Source organism: Triticum aestivum, chromosome 2D (genome assembly GCF_018294505.1).
Source record: "Triticum aestivum cultivar Chinese Spring chromosome 2D, IWGSC CS RefSeq v2.1, whole genome shotgun sequence".
NCBI classification, from domain to species: Eukaryota; Viridiplantae; Streptophyta; class Magnoliopsida; order Poales; family Poaceae; genus Triticum; species Triticum aestivum.
This window is the reverse complement of record NC_057799.1, coordinates 540,616,495-540,636,537: the sequence shown is the minus strand read 5'-3', so window position 1 is coordinate 540,636,537 and position 20,043 is coordinate 540,616,495. Positions and strand designations below refer to the sequence as shown.

Here is a 20,043-nt window from a genome sequence, read left to right as displayed (position 1 = left end):
ACCTGCGCGTGCCCACGCGCTGGCGCTGGCGGCCCCGTCCGTCGTGGGCAACGTGACGCCTGTCTGCCTGCCCGCCCCGGTTTCCTTGCATCCTCCTGCCCGCTCGTGTCGCCGGTCTTCTTGCAGATAAAATAATCCGGCGCTGTGGTTCGTCAGACGTGTTTGAATAAGATTGATCAGAATGGTTACTTCCTATCCTAGGTTGGGCGTTGGATCGTCTCATCATCCAATCCAGTCGCTCTTGGCATCAAATCACCTGCAGCGAGAGGGATAGCCATAGTCCATCGATATTCAAAAATTTGAACTTCTGTTCTCCGTTCCGAAGCCCTGGCGTCTCGCACCTCCAACTCCCGAAGCTACGAGACCGACCACCAATCGAACGCTACGTAGCTTTACAACGATGTGGAGCGGCAGCCCAAGCCAATCAACCGATTCGGTCGGCCACGGCCAAGGGAGCCCGCCCAACCACCCGTCGTCGCTCGGTTGCGGTTGCAGCCTTGCAGGTGTAAAAGAGACCTGTCGGCGTGGTCAGACAAAAGGCGAATCGGGTCCGCGAGCGACCGCACAGCGCGCCGGGTGGGAGCGGAAAGCCACGGCGAACGGGGAAACGGCGACGTCACCGCGGGCCCCGCGTGGCGCCGGCCGCCGATCCACGCCCCACTATTAAAATAGCAAAACAAAGCGCGGATATCCCATCCCATCATCCACTGGCCGAGCGGCGGCCGGGCGCACACGCGTGTGGAACGGGGAACCCCGGAGGGGCCCGCCGCCACACGGCTCCCCACCTCGTCCGCCCGCCGCCGCCCTCGCAGTCGTGTCCGTCCCCACCCGTCTGGCCGCCTGCCTTGCGGTGCTCGGCCACGCTGACATGTGGACGCCGCAACGGTGGACGCGCGCGCGCGCGATCCGGAGGCGCGGGGAGCGCGACACGGACACGGACGGACGGTGTGAAAACCTGCGGTGGGCGACGCGGGGCGGTGGGACTTGTGGGGATCTGCGTGCCGTGTGAGGTGTGCGGGGTGCGGGGACGTGACGCAACCCGGCACCCACCACCCACCGCGGCGAGCGGCGAGCGGCGTGGGCTGCCTCGGCCCCAAAAGCAGGCGGCTGGAGCGACTCCGTGATCCGCTGCGGTGGACGACGTGTGCGCTCCAGGGGCGCTGGAGTAGTGAGCGCAGCGAATGTGAGTGCCATCCGACGCCGAGCGAGCAGCGTCCTAGAGCAAAAACAATCTCGCTGCACTTGCACGGTTTGGTATGTGCAAGCAAAGCATTTTGGCTGTTCACAGAGCATCTACCAATAGATGCCAGAAACAGCCGTCGGTACAAAGAATTGTAATTTGAGACACTTTAGGCAAACACACACACCTCCCATGCTCTGTCTTTATGAAGTGATGTTTTCTTACATCTGCCCTAAATTTTTGCGGCAAATGTTGCGTATATTTGCATGGGCTGCCTGAAAACAAAAACGACATGGCAGGAACCCAACCGTCGCGATGAAACTTCCCCTCCATCATTTGATCCCACCCCTGCCAGTTTTGCCCAGTTCTTGCTGCTGCCGCGACTCCGTCGACCGCTCCCAACTGTGACGCCAACGCCCGACTCCGGCTGTTCCCTAACCCCCATGTGCCCGCCGGCGAGCCGCTAGTCCTTGTCGAGCTCTCGATGTTTGGTCATCGCATCACCGCTAGATTTGGCCGCATCCCACGGCCCCTCTCCGGACCATGCCCCGTCCTCGCCGCCTTTCCTTGGCATCGAGTAACCTTCGCCGGCCAAAACCGAGCCCGACACCTAGTAACAGTCAAACCTGCCTCCCCACCTTCCGATCTCATGCTTTAATTACTTCCCAAAGTTTAGGGCACTAGTTATAGCAAGAAAAAATACATATGGACAAAAAAGGAATCGCTTGGAGATGAAGATGGACAACGTCCAAGCATGAACTCCCAGGTGGAGCCTTCAAGAAGGGCACGACACGGAGTGCTGCCACCGCCTGATCAAGGGAACAGCCATGATGGAGCCTCCGGGAAGGGAACGTCGCCTACAGATGCCGCTCCCTCGTCCTGGAGAATCCAGGCAAGATAGTCACCCTGACGTTTCCACACCTCTGCCGAACCGGAGTGCCGCCAGACATAGGAGCACCTGCAGCACCACTGTTACACTACGCCGCACACCAACAGCCATGCCACCCACATGACCATAGTAGCTAGTGCACATCCGACCCGCACGTCCCGCCTTGAGCACTATGTCTCCCACTGCCAGGATTGACACCCTACAACCCGACACCCCTCTCCCCCGAGACCAACCAAAGATACGTGCTTTGCCCCGATCAGCACCCCTACGACTGGCGGAGCCGCCAGCAAATCCCTGCTTCAAACATCGTCAGATCATAGATAAAGCAGCACCAGGGCGGGGAAAAGGGGAGGAGCGGATCGAGTACATGACCAACGCCCCCATGCATCGGTGATGGGAGGGCCAACTGTTGGAAATATGCCCTAGAGGCAATAATAAAATGGTTATTATTGTATTTCCTTGTTAATGATAATTGTCTATTGTTCATGCTATAATTGTATTAACTTGAAACCGTAATACATGTGTGAATACATAGACCACAACATGTCCCTAGTAAGCCTCTAGTTGACTAGCTCGTTGATCAATAGATGGTTATGGTTTCCTGACCATGGACATTGGATGTCATTGATAACGGGATCACATCATTAGGAGAATGATGTGATGGACAAGACCCAATCCTAAGCATAGCACAAGATCGTGTAGTTCGTTTGCTAAGAGCTTTTCTAATGTCAAGTATCGTTTCCTTAGACCATGAGATTGTGCAACTCCCAGATGTCGTAGGAATGCTTTGGGTGTACCAAACGTCACAACGTAACTGGGTGGCTATAAAGGTGCATTACAGGTATCTCCGAAAGTGTCTGTTGGGTTGGCACGAATCGAGACTGGGATTTGTCACTCCGTATGACGGAGAGGTATCTCTGGGTCCACTCGGTAATGCATCATCATAATGAGTTCAATGTGACTAAGTAGTTAGTCACGGGATCATGCATTACGGAACGAGTAAAGTGACTTGTCGGTAACGAGATTGAACGAGGTATTGGGATACCGACGATCGAATCTCGGGCAAGTAACATACCGGTTGACAAAGGGAATTATATACGGGATTGATTGAATCCCCGACATCGTGGTTGATCCGATGAGATCATCGTGGAACATGTGGGAGCCAATATGGGTATCCAGATCCCGCTATTGGTTATTGGCCGGAGAGATGTCTCGGTCATGTCTGCATGGTTCTCGAACCCGTAGGGTCTACACACTTAAGGTTCGGTGACGCTAGAGTTGTTATGGGAAATAGTATGTGGTTACCGAAGGTTGTTCGGAGTCCCGCATAGGATCCCGGACGTCACGAGGAGTTCCGAAATGGTCCGGAGATAAAAATTTATATATGGGAAGTCATCATACGGTCATCGGAAGTATTCGGGGGTATGCCGGTATTGTACCGGGGCCACCGAAGGGGTTCCGGGGGTCCACCGGGAGGGTCCACCTGCCCCGGAGGGCCTTATGGGCTGTAGGTGGAAGGGAACCAGCCCCTAAGTTGGCTGGGCACCAACCTCCCCCTAGGGCCCGTGCGCCTAGGGTTGGGGGAAACCCTGGAGGGGGCGCCCCCCTTGACTTGGGGGGCAAGCCACCCTCCCTGGCCGCCGCCCCTCCCACCAGATGGGATCTAAGGGGCCGGCCCCCCCCTCTCCCTTGCCCCTATATATAGTGGAGGGGTGGGACGGCAGCCGCACCCCTGGCCTGGCGCAGCCCTCTCCTCCTCCGTAGTGCTTAGCAAAGCTCTGCCGGAGAACCACGAGCTCCATTGCCACCACGCCGTCGTTCTGCTGGAGTTCTCCCTCAACTTCTCCTCCCCCCTTGCTGGATCAAGAAGGAGGAGACGTCCCCGGGCTGTACGTGTGTTGAACGCGGAGGCGCCGTCCGTTCAGCGCTAGATCGGATCTTCCGCGATTTGAATCGCTGCGAGTACGACTCCATCAACCGCGTTCTTGTAACGCTTCCGCTTAGCGATCTTCAAGGGTATGAAGATGCACTCCCTCTCTCTCGTTGCTAGCATCTCCTAGATTGATCTTGGTGACACGTAAGAACATTTTGAATTATTGCTACGTTCCCCAACACCAACCACGTCAAAACCCCATCCATCTTGCCTACCTTCCCAGCGTCATCCCACCGTGGATGCCGCCTCGGATCAGCGCGAAGCCACCCACCGTTGCTTTTGTGCTTCCTCTGTATCAAAATGTAAGATGTTTTGGTAAGCTAGTTTTTAGCTTTAAAACGTCTATATTTTAATACAGAGGTACTCCCTCCATTCTATAATATAAGAGTGTCTTTGACACTAATACACTCTTATATTAATGTAAAAAATACTTTTATATTATAGGACAGAAGGAATAGTATATATTGCGGTGGAGATGCTATTCAGCTGGGACATGACACGGTTTTATGCACGTAAATTTCGCACCAGGTAGGCAAAATCTAGTCTATCTAGCATACTCATCGAAACAGTCAGTACAAGTGCGGCCGTACACCCTAAACACTGCTAAATGAGCACGACGAAGCTTCGAGGCGACGCAACCAACAACTCTCCCCCTCGGCCGCCGGCAGCGTGCAGCGAACAGCGAGACAAATCAATTCTCCGCTGGCTTTCGTATTCACCGTCCGAACAGGAACGGCGGCGACCGGCCGGTGCTTCCGTCCCGATCCAGACACACGTAGCACGTCGACCAATAATACAATACTCCGCCCCCACGCAGATCTCCCGCGAATCCGCCCGGACCGGACCGCTGCCGCCGCCGTGCCACGCAAGGAAGGAAGGCGCGGCGCAAGTGCGGTGCGGCGGCCCCCTCCTCCGGATTATTTTTGCGGATTAATTAAAAAAAACGAGACCGCTTCCCTTTTCCCCCGTCCCCGTCGGCCCGTCGACGTCCCAACACGTAGGCCGCACCGCACCGCGGGCCACGCGGCCCGCCGCGAGACCCGGCCCCACGCGGCGGCGGGGGCGTGGCCCGTGCGCGCGCGCGCGCGGTGGGAAACTGCATGCTCGGCGGGCGCACGTCGTCGGGTCGGGTCGGGTCGGGTGGTGGAGAGCGATCGGGGTGGGCGGACGCGGACGGCGATACCGTTGGCTCGCTCGCGGCCGCAGCAGCACCGTTGCTGTCTGTCTTTGTGGCCGGGCGCACGGAACTACTGCCACCGAATCGCACGCACGCACGCACTAGCGCGCCCGCACCACCACCGGCCGGTCGCTTTGCAGCGGCGCTTGACGCGAAAACACACGACCGACCACGTACGTACCTCAGGCCCAGTCAGTCAGTGGACCGAATCGCACCGCGCGCATGTGTGGAAAGCTAATAAGAGACTCTTCGGTAGAAGAAGCGATTTCGTTCGTATGGTCCGGTAATTACCTTTCGCTGCTGCAAAGTGATTAAATCCGTGGGCATCGGTAACTGTTGCTCTCGGTACAAGACGGGCCACGTGCATTTTTGGTCTAAAAAAAGGACGCAACTCGTGCCGCATACGAATACCGAACCAACTAACACTTGCGTACGTGTACGACGAGGGGAAAACGAAACGTAATCAAGGCCTGAAACTTGCGCGGTTACCATTCCATCGATGGACGGCCAGAATAAAAAGTTGTACGTACCCCTCTGTCCAAAAATATTTATTAAAGAATGGATAAAAATGAATGTATTTAAAATTAAAATACATTTAGATACATCCATTTCTCCGACAAGTATTTTTGGACGGAGAGCTACAAAGAAAGAGATACACACCGTGAACTAACGGTGTAGAGAATCGGGGTACCTCACCCTAACCAAACCAGCACTGCTCAGTACAGTACAGTACAGAGTGACCAAGCGACCAACCAACCACACCGCACCTGCACTGCACTCGCGCACCAGTACACACACCACCAAATAATCGAAAGAAAAAAAAAAGTTAGAGGGAGAGAGGTATTAGCGGAGGAACAGACGGCGCGGGGCGGCGCGTCCACCTCCCCTCCTCTGGCTGGCTGTGGGTCAAACCGCCCCTCCCGCCGGCCCCTCCACGCCTCCCGCCTCCGCTATTAATACCGCGCCCCCCATCGCCTCTCCTCCCCCAGCTCCAACCAGCCAGACCATCCAACCAACGCCGCACCGCAACAACAACCGCCGCGCACGCGCCGAGCACGGTCGAACACTTGCCATGGCTCCCAAGAACGCGCTCCCCGTCGCCGTCGCCGCCGCCGCGGACGCCGGCATGGAGCCCAGGTTCCGCGGCGTGCGCAAGCGGCCGTGGGGCAGGTACGCGGCGGAGATCCGCGACCCGGCCAGGAAGGCCCGCGTCTGGCTCGGCACCTTCGACACCGCCGAGGCCGCGGCCCGCGCCTACGACGCCGCCGCGCTCCACTACCGCGGGCCCAAGGCCAAGACCAACTTCCCCGTCGGCACCGTCGCCGCCTTCGCCCACGTCCCGCTCCCGCCGCCCAAGGCGCTGGCCGTCAGCCCCAGCAGCAGCACCGTCGAGTCTTCGTCCCGGGACACGCCGGCCGCGGCGCCCGCCGCTCCTGCTGCTGCTGCCCCCGCGCCCCCGCCGGCGCTCGACCTGAGCCTGGCGATGCCGGCCATGGTGGCGGCGCAGCCGTTCCTGTTCCTGGACCCCAGGGTCGCGGTGACCGTGGCCGTGGCCGCGCCGGCGCCGGCCCCCTGCCGGTCAGCGGCGATCAGCGGCATGAACAAGGTGGCGTCCCGCGAGGAAGAGCAGAGCGACACCGGGTCGTCGTCATCCGTGGTGGACGCCTCGCCGGCCGTGGGCGTGGGGTTCGACCTGAACCTGCCGCCGCCGGTGGAGATGGCGTAGGAGATGGACCGATCTCGGTCGCCCGATGACGACGCGGCCCGGAAGTAAAGCAAAGCGCTCTCGTGGTAGAATTTAAAGTTTAGAAGAATGGCGTGTACTTACTAGTAAGAGGTTAATCGGCCGTTTAATTGCCAGGATCGATCCATCGATGGGTAAGGGTAAGTAGGTGTACATAGATCGCGTGCGTGCGTTTTTTGCATGGGGAGGCAGGTAGGATGAAACACATCCATCTATCTGCTCCCAATGTTACTTACAATTTCCTTAAAAGCAAGGGAAAAAAAGACAAAAAGGAAGAAGCCAGTAGTAGAGCATTTTGTTCTTCAGTGTACAATATTTGATCTCTGTCTCTCGGATTAATGTGAAATTTATGATTTCCATTCCATTCTTGACCGTGTGTTGTTCTTCATTCTTCGGTGTGTGGCTGTTGTGTATGATTAGTTGAACTGTCTTGATTAATTACTGGCATGCTAGTAATAGTAATCATAACATGGTTCTTTGGGGTATCTACTGACTTGTTTTTCGAGGGAAACTGGTTCGATCATCGAAGAAGTAGCGAGTTCTTATGTTCGGACCAGCAAAAGAAACTATCCAGTTCAGTCCCTCTGGCATGGCTGCTGAAGATTACCCTTACCAAGGCACATTCATCGTCGTCCCGACTGCAAAAGCTAAGAACTGCGGACGCGTCGTTGAATTGAACGGTCCAGTGGGTCGACGAAACTGCGCAGCGCGGCTGCTCCGCCCGGCGACCGACAGCCCACACGGACTGACACGCGGGGCATCCTGAGAGAGGCGGGCGGGGGAAACCGCGGCGGCGACTTGGAGCCGACGACGCACGGTGCATGGCCTGGCCCGCCCCCCGCGTGGAGCAGGGGTCCCCCGATAGGAACGAACGGGTCCGCCCGTACACACCACACACGGCGCGCGGACCGGAGAGCGATCGCGGGACTCGCGTCGCGTCGTCAGGCAGCGGGGGCAGCTGAGCGAGTGAGAGTCACGCGGTCGCGCTCCAACCGCAACAGCCGGCCACTCGCGCACGTTTGACGCCGTCCTGCCTGCCACCTCCCTTTAGCTTCGGACCGCGGCAATGACCGACCCGTGGGCCCTTGCCTCCACCGTGTGTGATCGCGTGGTCGCGCGGTGCCGTTGGCCCGCCCGATATATTCATCTTTGTTTAGCACGGCACCGGCACGGGCACGATCGCGGATGTGATAGTTCGTGGCTGGATGCTCAGAGCGAAGGCTGCTGCGTCCACTGGTTTGGCTACGGCTGGAGGGAAGATCTTGCAAGCAAGCATATCCGCTTTTACGCAAGATCGCTTCAACATTTTACGTTCTTATTACGGGCGCCTCAGCAGAATTTTGAAGTCCGCAGTTGTCGTGATTGGCTCTGCCCATTGAATCAAGCGGCATGCTAGTGGTTAGTTACGTCAGAGAAGGAAAAGGAAACTACGAGAGGCGAAAAGGAAACTGCCCAAATCTCTTGCTCTGCTGAGGGCCACATCGGCGGTTCCCTACCTCTCCGGCCGTCGTTGCGACGGCCGGAGAGTGGAGGGCCCGTCGATCAGTGAGGAAGGCGTGTAGATGGTCGGTTTAGGTTCCTAGAGGCGCAACCAAGGTGGTGGTGGTGGCGGCGCTGTAGAATAATGGTGTTGGAGTTTGTTCCCCATCTCGGCTAGGCCACTTGCGGCAGCGTCGACAAACTTCCGACGTTATCTTGGCTGGATCACACGATAGCTGATCCAATAGCAACATACTAAACGACTTCATTCTCCTTTGGAGACACTCTTGCCAGTGGATGGTCTGTGATGTAGTGTCGTCCACATTTCGGCTGCAAGCGTCGTGTGTGTAGCACTGCTCATTTGATTAACCACATCACCTCATTAGGAGAATGAAGTGATTGACTTGACCCATTCCGTTAGCTTAGCACCCGATCGTTTAGTATGTTGCTATTGCTTTCTTCATGACTTATACATGTTCCTCTGACTATGAGATTATGCAACTCCCGTTTACCGGAGGAACACTTTGTGTGCTACCAAACGTCACAACGTAAATGGGTGATTATAAAGGTGCTCTACAGGTGTCTCCAAAGGTACTTGTTGGGTTGGCGTATTTCGAGATTAGGATTTGTCACTCCGATTTTCGGAGAGGTATCTCTGGGCCCACTCGGTAATGCACATCACTATAAGCCTTGTAAGCATTGTGACTAATAAGTTAGTTGCGGGATGATGTGTTACGGAACGAGTAAAGAGACTTGCCGGTAACGAGATTGAACTAGGTATCGAGATACCGACGATCGAATCTCGGGCAAGTAACATACTGATGACAAAGGGAACAACGTATGTTGTTATGCGGTCTGACCGATAAAGATCTTCGTAGAATATGTGAGAGCCAATATGGGCATCCAGGTCCCGCTGTTGGTTATTGACCGGAGACGTGTCTCAGTCATGTCTACATAGTTCTCGAACCCGTAGGGTCCGCACGCTTAAAGTTACGATGACAGTTTTATTATGAGTTTATGTATGTTGATGTACCGAAGGAGTTCGGAGTCCCGGATGAGATCGGGGACATGACGAGGAGTCTCTAAATGGTCGAGACGTAAAGATCGATATATTGGATGAGTATATTCGGACTTCGGAAAGGTTCCGAGTGATTCGGGTATTTTTCGGAGTACCGGAGAGTTACGGGAATACGTATTGGGCCTTATTGGGCCATACGGGAAAGAAGAAAAAGGGCCTCAAGGGTGGCCGCACCCCTCCCCTTTGTCTGGTCCGAATTGGACTAGGGAAGGGGGGCGCCCCCTTCCTTCCTTCTCTTTTTCCCTTCCTCTTTTCCTATTCCATATGGGAGGTGGAATCCTACTAGGACTAGGGAGTCCTAGTAGGACTCCACACTTGGTGCGCCCCCTCCTAGGGCCGGCCTCCTCCTCCCTTGCTCCTTTATATACGGGGGCAGGGGGCACCCCAGAGACACAACAATTGATCCTTGAGATCTCTTAGCCGTGTGCGGTGCCCCCCTCCACCATATTACACCTCGATAATAACGTTGCGGAGCTTAGGCGAAGCCCTGCGTCGGTGGAACATCATCATCGTCACCACGCCGTCGTGCTGACGAAACTCTCCCTCAACACTTGGCTGGATCGGAGTTCGAGGGACGTCATCGAGCTGAACGTGTGTAGAACTCGGAGGTGCCGTGTGTTCGGTACTTGATCGGTCGGATCGTGAAGACGTACGACTACATCAACCGCGTTGTGATAACGCTTCCGCTGTCGGTCTACGAGGGTACGTGGACAACACTCTCCCCTCTCGTTGCTATGCATCACCATGATCTTGCGTGTGCGTAGGATTTTTTTTGAAATTACTACGTTCCCCAACAGTGGCATCCGAGCCTGGTTTTATGCGTTGATGCTATGCACGAGTAGAACACAAGTGAGTTGTGGGCGATATAAGTCATACTGCTTACCAGCATGTCATACTTTGGTTCAGCGGTATTGTGAGATGAAGCGGCCCGGACCGACATTACGCGTACGCTTACGCGAGACTGGTTTCACCGTTCGGAGCACTCGTTGCTTAAAGGTGACTGGCGGGTGCCTGTCTCTCTCACTTTAGTTGAACCGAGTGTGGCTACGCCCGGTCCTTGCGAAGGTTAAAACAGCACCAACTTGACAAACTATCGTTGTGGTTTTGATGCGTAGGTAAGAACAGTTCTTGCTAAGCCTGTAGCAGCCAAGTAAAACTTGCAACAACAAAGTAGAGGACGTCTAACTTGTTTTTGCAGGGCATGTTGTGATGTGATATGGTCAAGACATGATGTGATATAATGTGTTGTATGAGATGATCATGTTTTGTAACCGAGTTATCGGCAACTGGCAGGAGCCATATGGTTGTCGCTTTATTGTATGAGATGCAATCGCCATGTAATAGTTTTACTTTATCACTAAGCGGTAGCGATAGTCGTAAAAGCAATAAGTTGGCGAGACGACAACGATGCTACGATGGAGATCAAGGTGTCGCGCCGGTGACGATGGTGATCATGACGGTGCTTCGGAGATGGAGATCACAAGCACGGTGCTTCGGAGATGGAGATCACAAGCACAAGATGATGATGGCCATATCATATCACTTATATTGATTGCATGTGATGTTAATCCTTTATGCATCTTATCTTGCTTTGATTGACGGTAGCATTATAAGATGATCTCTCACTAAAATTTCAAGATAAAAGTGTTCTCCCTGAGTATGCACCGTTGCAAAAGTTCTTCGTGATAGGCTTTACGTTCAAATACAACGGGTGCAAAACAGTTGCACACGCGGAATACTCAGGTTAAACTTGACGAGCCTAGCATATACAGATATGGCCTCGGAACACAGAGACCGAAAGGTCGAGCGTGAATCATATAGTAGATATGATCAACATAGTGATGTTCACCATTGAAACTACTCCATCTCACGTGTTAATCGGACATGGTTTAGTTGATTTGGATCACGTAATCACTTAGATGATTAGAGAGATGTCTATCTAAGTGGGAGTTCTTAAGTAATATGATTAATTGAACTTAAATTATCATGAACTTAGTCCTGATAGTATTTTGCAAATTATGTTGTAGATCAATAGCTCGCGTTGTTGCTTCCTTGTGTTTATTTTTTGTTCCTAGAGAAAAATTATGTTGAAAGATGTTAGTAGCAAAGATGCGGATTGGATCCGTGATCTGAGGATTATCCTCATTGCTGCACAGAAAAATTATGTCCTTGATGCACCGCTAGGTGACAGACCTATTGCAGGAGCAGATGCAGACGTTATGAACGTTTGGCTAGCTCAATATGATGACTACTTGATAGTTTAGTGCACCATGCTTAACGGCTTAGAATCGGGACTTCAAAGACGTTTTGAACGTCATGGACCATATGAGATGTTCCAGGAGTTGAAGTTAATTTTTCAAGCAAATACCCGAGTTGAGAGATATGAAATCTCCAACAAGTTCTATAGCAAAAACATGGAGGAGAATCGCTCAACTAGTGAGCATGTGCTCAGATTGTTTGGGTACTACAATCGCTTGAATCAAGTGGGAGTTTATCTTCCAGATAAAATAGTGATTGACAGAATTCTCTAGTCACTATCACCAAGTTAGTAGAAGTTCGTGATGAACTATGGTATGCAAGGGATGACGAAAGTAATTCCCGAGCTTTTCGTGATGCTGAAATCGACGAAGGTAGAAATCAAGAAAAACATCAAGTGTTGATGGTTGACGAGACCGCTAGTTTCAAGAAAAGGGCAAAGGGAAAAAGGGGAACTTCAAAAAGAACGGCAAGCAAGTTGCTGCTCAAGTGAAGAAGCCTAAGTCTGGTCCTAAGCCTGAGACTAAGTGCTTCTACTGCAAAGGGACTAGTCACTGGAAGCGGAACTACCCCAACTATATGGTGGATAAGAAGGATGGCAAAGTGAACAAAGGTATATTTGATATACAGATTATTAATGTGTACTTTACTAGTGTTTATAGCAATCCCTCGGTAATTGATACTGGTTCAGTTGCTAAGAGTAGTAACTCGAAACGGGAGTTGCAGAATAAACAGAGACTAAAAGTGAACAAAGGTATATTCGATATACAGATTATTGATGTGTACTTTACTAGTGTTTATAGCAACCCCTCGGTAATTGATACTGGTTCAGTTGCTAAAGAGTAGTAACTCGAAAACGGGAGTTGCAGAATAAACAGAGACTAGTAAAAGGCGAGGTGACGATGTGTGTTGGAAGTAGTTCCAAGATTGATATGATCATCATCGCACACTCCCTGTACTTTCGGGATTAGTGTTGAAACTAAATAAGTGTTATTTGGTGTTTGCGTTGAGCATGAATATGATCTGATCATGTTTATTGCAATATGGTTATTCATTTAAGTTAGAGAACAATTGTTGTTCTGTTTACATGAATAAAACCTTTATGGTAATACACACCAACGAAAATGGTTTGTTGGATCTCGATCGTAGTGATACACATATTCATAATATTGAAGCCAAAAGATGCAAAGTTAATAATGATAGTGCAACTTATTTGTGGTAATGCCGTTTAGGTCATATTGGTGTAAAGCGCATGAAGAAACTCCATACTGATGGGATTTTGGAATCACTTGATGCTTGCGAACCGTGCCTCATGGGCAAGATGACTAAAACGCCGTTCTCCGGAACTATGGAGAGAGCAACAGATTTGTTGGAAATCATACATACAGATGTATGTGGTCCGATGAATATTGAGGCTCGTAGCAGGTATCATTATTTTCTGACCTTCACAGATGATTTGAGCAGATATGGGTATATCTACTTGATGAAACACAAAGTCTGAAATATTTGAAAAGTTCAAAGAATTTCAGAGTGAAGTGGAGAATCATCGTAACAAGTAAATAAAAGTTTCTACGATATGATCGCAGAGGAAAAATATTTGAGTTACGAGTTTGGCCTTCAGTTAAAACAATGTGAAATAGTTTCACTACTCACGCCACCTAGAACACCACAGTGTAATGGTGTGTCCGAACGTCATAACCGTACTTTATTGGATATAGTGCAATCTATGATGTCTCTTACCAATTTACCACTATCGTTTTGGGTTATGCATTAGAGACAGCTACATTCACGTTAAATAGGGCACCATCAAAATCCGTTGAGATGACGCCTTATGAACTGTGGTTTGGCAAGAAACCAAAGTTGTCGTTTTCTTAAAATTTTGGGGTTGCGATGCTTATGTGAAAAAATTTCATCCTGATAAGCTCAAACCCAAATCGGAGAAATGTGTCTTCATAGGATACCCAAAGGAGACAGTTGGGTACACCTTCTATCACAGATCCGAAGGCAAGACATTCGTTGCTAAGTATGGATCCTTTCTAGAGAAGGAGTTTCTCTCGAAAGATGTGAGTGGGAGGAAAGTAGAACTTGATGAGGTAACTGTACCTGCTCCCTTATTGGATCACAGAAATCTGTCCCTGTGACTTCTACACCAATTAGTGAGGAAGTTAATGATGATGATCATGTAACTTCAGATCAAGTTACTACCAAACCTCGTAGGTAAACCAGAGTAAGGTCCGCACCAGAGTGGTACGGTAATCCTGTTCTGGAGGTTATGTTACTAGACCATGACGAACCTACGAACTATGAAGAAGCAATGGTGAGCCCAGATTCCGCAAAATGGCTTGAGGCCATGAAATCTGAGATGAGATCCATGTATGAGAACAAAGTGTGGACTTTGGTTGACTTGCCCGATGACCGGCAAGCAATTGAGAATAAATGGATTGTCAAGAGGAAGACGGACGCTGATAGTAGTATCACTATCTACAAAGCTAGAATTGTCGCAAAAGGTTTTCGACAAGTTCAAAATGTTGACTACGATGAGAGTTTCTCACTCGTATCTATGCTTAAGTCTGTCCGAATCATGTTAGTAATTGCCGCATTTTATGAAATCTGGCAAAGGGATAAACAAAACTGCATTCCTTGATGGATTTATTAAAGAAGAGTTGTATATGATACAACCAGAAGGTTTTGTCAATCCTAAAGGTGCTAACAAAATATGCAAGCTCCAGCGATCCATCAATGGACTGGTGCAAGCATCTCGGAGTTGGAATATACGCTTTGATAAGTTGATCAAAGCATATAGTTGTATACAGACTTGCGGTGAAGCCTGTATTTACAAGAATGTGAGTGGGAGCACTACAGCATTTCTGATAAGTATATGTGAATGACATATTGTTGATCGGAAATAATGTAGAATTATTCTGCAAAGTATAAAGGAGTGTTTGAAAGGAGTTTTTCAAAGATAGACCTCGGTGAAGCTGCTTACATATTGAGTATCAAGATCTATAGAGATAGATGAAGATGCTTGATAAGTTTTTCAATGAGTACATACCTTAACAAGATTTTGAAGTAGTTCAAAATAGAACAGTCAAAGAAAGAGTTTCTTGCCTCTGTTACAAGGTGTGAAATTGAGTAAGACTCAAAGCCCGACCACGGCAGAAGATAGAAAAAGAATGAAAGTCATTCCCTATGCCTCGGCCATAGGTTCTATAAAGTATGCCATGCTGTGTACCAGATCTATTGTATACCCTACACTGATTTTGGCAAGGGAGTACAATAGTGATCTAGGAGTAGATCACTGGACAGCGGTCAAAATTATCCTTAGTGGAATAAGGATATGTTTCTCGATTATGGAAGTGACAAAAGGTTCATCGTAAAAGGTTACGTTGATGCAAGTTTTGACACTAATCTAGATGACTCTAAGTCTCGGTCTAGATACATATTGAAAGTGGGAGCAATTAGCTAGAGTAGCTCCATGCAGAGCATTGTAGACATAGAAATTTGCAAAATACTTACGGATCTGAATGTGACAGACCCATTGACTAAAATTATCTCACAAGCAAAACATGATCACACCTTAGTACTCTTTGGGTGTTAAGCACATAGCGATGTGAACTAGATTACTGACTCTAGTAAACCCTTTGGGTGATGGTCACATGACAATGTGAACTATGGGTGTTAATCACATGGTGATGTGAACTATTCATGTTAAATCACATGGCGATGTGAACTAGATTATTGACTCTAGTGCAAGTGGGAGACTGAAGGAAATATGCCCTAGAGGCAATAATAAAGTTATTATTTATTTCCTTATATCATGATAAATGTTTATTATTCATGCTAGAATTGTATTAACCGGAAACATAATACATGTGTGAATACATAGACAAACAAGAGTGTCACTAGTATGCCTCTACTTGACTAGCTCGTTAATCAAAGATGGTTCTGTTTCCTAGCCATAGACATGAGTTGTCATTTGATTAATGAGATCACCTCATTAGGATAATGACGTGATTGACTTGACCCATTCCGTTAGCTTAGCACTCGATCGTTTAGTATGTTGCTATTGCTTTCTTCATGACTTATACATGTTCCTCTGACTATGAGATTATGCAACTCCCGTTTACCGGAGGAACACTTTGTGTGCTACCAAACATCACAACGTAAATGGGTGATTATAAAGGTGCTCTACAGGTGTCTCCAAAGGTACTTGTTGGGTTGGCGTATTTCGAGATTAGGATTTGTCACTCCGATTGTCGGAGAGGTATCTCTGGGCCCACTCGGCAATGCACATCACTATAAGCCTTGCAAGCATTGTGACTAATGAGTTAGTTGCGGGATGATGTGTTACGGAACGAGTAAAGAGACTTGCCGGTAACGAGATTGAACTAGGTATCGAGATACCGACGATCGAATCTCGGGCAAGTAACATACTGATGACAAAGGGAACAACGTATGTTGTTATGCGGTCTGACCGATAAAGATCTTCGTAGAATATGTGGGAGCCAATATGGGCATCCAGGTCCCGCTATTGGTTATTGACCGGAGACGTGTCTCGGTGTCTACATAGTTCTCGAACCCGTAGGGTCCGCACGCTTAAAGTTACGATGACAGTTTTATTATGAGTTTATGTATGTTGATGTACCGAAGGAGTTCGGAATCCCGGATGAGATCGGGGACATGACGAGGAGTCTCGAAATGGTCGAGACGTAAAGATCGATATATTGGACGACTATATTCGGACTTCGGAAAGGTTCCGCGTGATTCGGGTATTTTTCGGAGTACCGGAGAGTTACGGGAATACGTATTGGGCCTTATTGGGCCATACGGGAAAGAAGAAAAAGGGCCTCAAGGGTGGCCGCACCCCTCCCCTTGGTCTGGTCCGAATTGGACTAGGGAAGGGGGGCGCCCCCTTCCTTCCTTCTCTTTTTTCCTTCCTCTTTTCCTATTCCATATGGGAGGTGGAATCCTACTAGGACTAGGGAGTCCTAGTAGGACTCCTCACTTGGTGCGCCCCCTCCTAGGGCCGGCCTCCTCCTCCCTTGCTCCTTTATATACGGGGGCAGGGGGGCACCCCAGAGACACAACAATTGATCATTGAGATCTCTTAGCCGTGTGCGGTGCCCCCCTCCACCATATTACACCTCGATAATAACGTTGCGGAGCTTAGGCGAAGCCCTGCGTCGGTGGAACATCATCATCGTCACCACGCCGTCGTGCTGACAAAACTCTGCCGCAACACTCGGCTGGATCGGAGTTCGAGGGACGTTATCGAGCTGAACGTGTGTAGAACTCGGAGGTGTCGTGCGTTCGGTACTTGATCGGTCGGATCGTGAAGACGTACGACTACATCAACCGCGTTGTGATAACGCTTCCGCTGTCGGTCTACGAGGGTACGTGGACAACACTCTCCCCTCTCGTTGCTATGCATCACCATGATCTTGCGTGTGCGTAGGAATTTTTTTGAAATTACTACGTTCCCCAACACCGGCAACACAGCCGGCCTCCAAAATGTATGTTTATCTCGCCGGCATACAGCCAACGGCCCAACGGGGACGTACTGGGCGCGGCCATCTTGACTTTGGGTCTCCTCGGGGTCGTAGGCACGGCCATGCCCACCCTCGAAGATCACGTCCTCCATTTACTAGTTGTAGAAGGGGTCGTCGACCGATGGCGTTGGTGTTGGCATTCCGTCAAACAAGACGCGGGGGGCCGGCATGGTGCCCGTGCTTGCTTTCTTTGCATCTCGACGGACGGCCGGCCGCCGCTGTTGGACCCAGGCGTAACGTTGAGGTCGATGACGGCCGCGGGGCGTGGTGTGGACAGCGCGAACAAGCCGACGTCCGGCGACCCCGAGAAACGGGTCTGGCCGTCGTGCCTTGGCGGAGGAAAGCCGGGCGACATGGGCGTGGTCTGCGACTGGCAGTGCGGAGGCCGGCGACCGACGAGCCTGTGCTCGCCGGGCCGATGGCCCATGCCAAGCATGAGGAGGGCGTGCGCTTTGTTGACGATGTCCTCCTTCTCGTCGACCGCGGCCTTGTGCCGCGCGGCCTGCATCACATCACGCTGGACGGCGAACTTGGCCGCGGCGGCATTGACCTTGACGACCGCTCTGCGTTCCCTCCTCTTCGCCGATTCAGCGTCCAACTTGGCGATCTCCTACGGCGTGCACTCCGACCGCGGCTTCCTTGGCGCCTTGGCCGCCTTCTTCTTCACCTTTCCGGGCGCGTCGACGACCAGGCCGCCGGAATTCGGTCGAGCGTCGGCCATAGACGAGGGAGGGAGAGGGGTGGCGGGAGGGACGTGCGAGGGTTTGGTGGGAATGGCGCCAAATGGGCGGGCGGGGGGTTTTGCTTTGTGCCACCGACAGGCGGGCTAGGGGAGGACAAGTGCGCGCGTCCCGCCCGTCCGCGCGCTGTCCGTTTCACCCCAAAACCGGCGCAAACTTGGGCTGGGGATGGGCCGAAAGTGGACACAAAACGGACAAAAGTCCGTTTGCGCCCGCGCGCTGGGCCGTCTGGTTTGTCCGTTTTACCCCAAACGGACGGGGGCGGACATGATAGGGTTGCGCGGTGGAGTTGGCCTAACACACTGGGCAGGCCGTGCAGTGGGGGCAGAGGGTCACCGGTCGCACGCTCGCGCTCTCGCACGCCGCAACCGCAAGTGTCCAACCGCAACAGCCGGCCACGCACGCACATCCACGCGCGCCCTCCCGTCTGTCGCCCTAGTAGCTAGCTACTCCAGCTTCCTTTGGAACGCGGCAAAGCTGACCTCCCCACTCCACCTGAGTTACACATGATCGACGCGTGCGCCCCCGTCTCCTTGTGTATAAGAGCATCTCCAGCCGTTCAGCCCCCCAGGGCGCCAAAAAGAACTGCCCGGGGGCGAACCGGCGCTAGATTGGCCCCTAGGGGCGACCTAGCTCCCAGCCACGCCCCCAGGCGCCGCTGCAAATTCAAACGTAGTCATTCCCGCGCACAAAATAGATGCCACAAATCCGGCAATCAAGCGGCCACAAGTTCGGCGATTGGATGAAAAGTTCGGCGTACAAAAAGCAGAAAGGACGCGCGTGCGCATCAGACGGCGAGGTCGGCCTCCGGCGTCGGCGGAGTCGGCGTGCGCGGACTTGGCGGGGTCTCTGTGCTTGGCGACGTCGGCGTGGCTTCTGTGCTGCGGGGAGTCTCGGCGGCATCATCGCTCGGGCTTGGCGGGGCGGGGGCGTGGGCGTGGGCGTGGGCAGCGTCCTCGAGGGAAGCTGGTTTAGGATGAGGCCACGCTCTGCCAAGTACCACGCCTTAAACGCCTCGTCGTTGCTCTGGAGCATGTCCGCCCCGCCCAGCAGGAAAGCCAGGTCGGTGTTCCTCTTCTTCGCGGCGACGTTGGTCCGGAGTAGGTCGAGCTTGGCGGCGCTGCTCGACATCAACGCCGACCACCGCGCGTCGGTCTTCTCTTCACGAAGGACGGCCTGGGCCTGCGCGTCGGCGAGGCAGTGCTCGATGGACTCCTACACTCGAGCGGTGGCCGCGTCGGCGTGTTTCCCCTTCTTGGCACCTTTGTTGCCGTCTGGCCGACCTTCTGACGCGCCCGGAGTCGGCGCGTCCGGCTTGTAGGTCTCCTTGGCCTTGTCGAGGGTGCGCCGGACTTCCGCCCACTTCTCGCACTTGTCAATGCGCTTGTAAACGTGGAGGTACTTGAATTCGGCGTCGCTGTTGCTCTGCGTCGCCGATACAGGGCGAACATGCGCAGCAACTGCGCGGAGGAACAAACAGTTGGCGGGCGCACACGGCGAACAGAGGCGGGAGACCGGCGTGGCATACCTGATCCTCAACGCTGGCGCCGCTCTCCGGGCGAGCCGCAACCTCCTCGACGACCCCATGCCATTTGTTGCATGCCCCTGGATACGCCCCCAATTGTTCGCCATCGCCTTTGTAAGGGCATTTTTATCCCTTAGTTGGTTTTGGTGATTGATGACAATGCTTTTGCAGACTAATCATGTGCATCGAATATTTCAGATATATTGACTAGGCACAAGATGATTTGGTTCCCCTCGAAGGCTATAGAAGACGGTGTTTCTCTTCGTTTCTTTTCAGTGGCATTGAGTCGTAGGGAAGCCGTACTATTAAGAGGGGGTCCGCATTGGAAAGGTTGGGTGGTTTCATCACGTACACATCTTCCTTTGCACCTCCTTTCCTCTAGACTTTGGAGCATCCTATGTTTTCCTTGTCTATGCAAATATTGCTCTTGCTTGCCGAACTAGGGCGTGCGGTAGTACTGCTCCTTAGAGCGGTAGTACCGCAGGACCTTGCG

The 20,043-nt window shown here is 52.1% G+C and overlaps 1 protein-coding gene across 1 annotated transcript; it reads left to right on the top strand.

The window, feature by feature from the left end:
• The first annotated feature begins 6,148 nt into the window (after positions 1-6,148).
• LOC123054344 (ethylene-responsive transcription factor 4) lies at positions 6,149-7,287 on the top strand. The gene has a single exon (XM_044478099.1). The coding sequence runs from the start codon at positions 6,252-6,254 to the stop codon at positions 6,903-6,905; it is 654 nt and encodes a 217-aa protein (XP_044334034.1). The 5' UTR covers positions 6,149-6,251; the 3' UTR covers positions 6,906-7,287.
• The last annotated feature ends 12,756 nt before the right edge of the window (positions 7,288-20,043 follow it).

Bases quoted from the DNA above. Each gene is read 5' to 3' on its own strand.
- LOC123054344 (XM_044478099.1), top strand. From the start codon at position 6,252: ATGGCTCCCAAGAACGCGCTCCCCGTCGCCGTCGCCGCCGCCGCGGAC.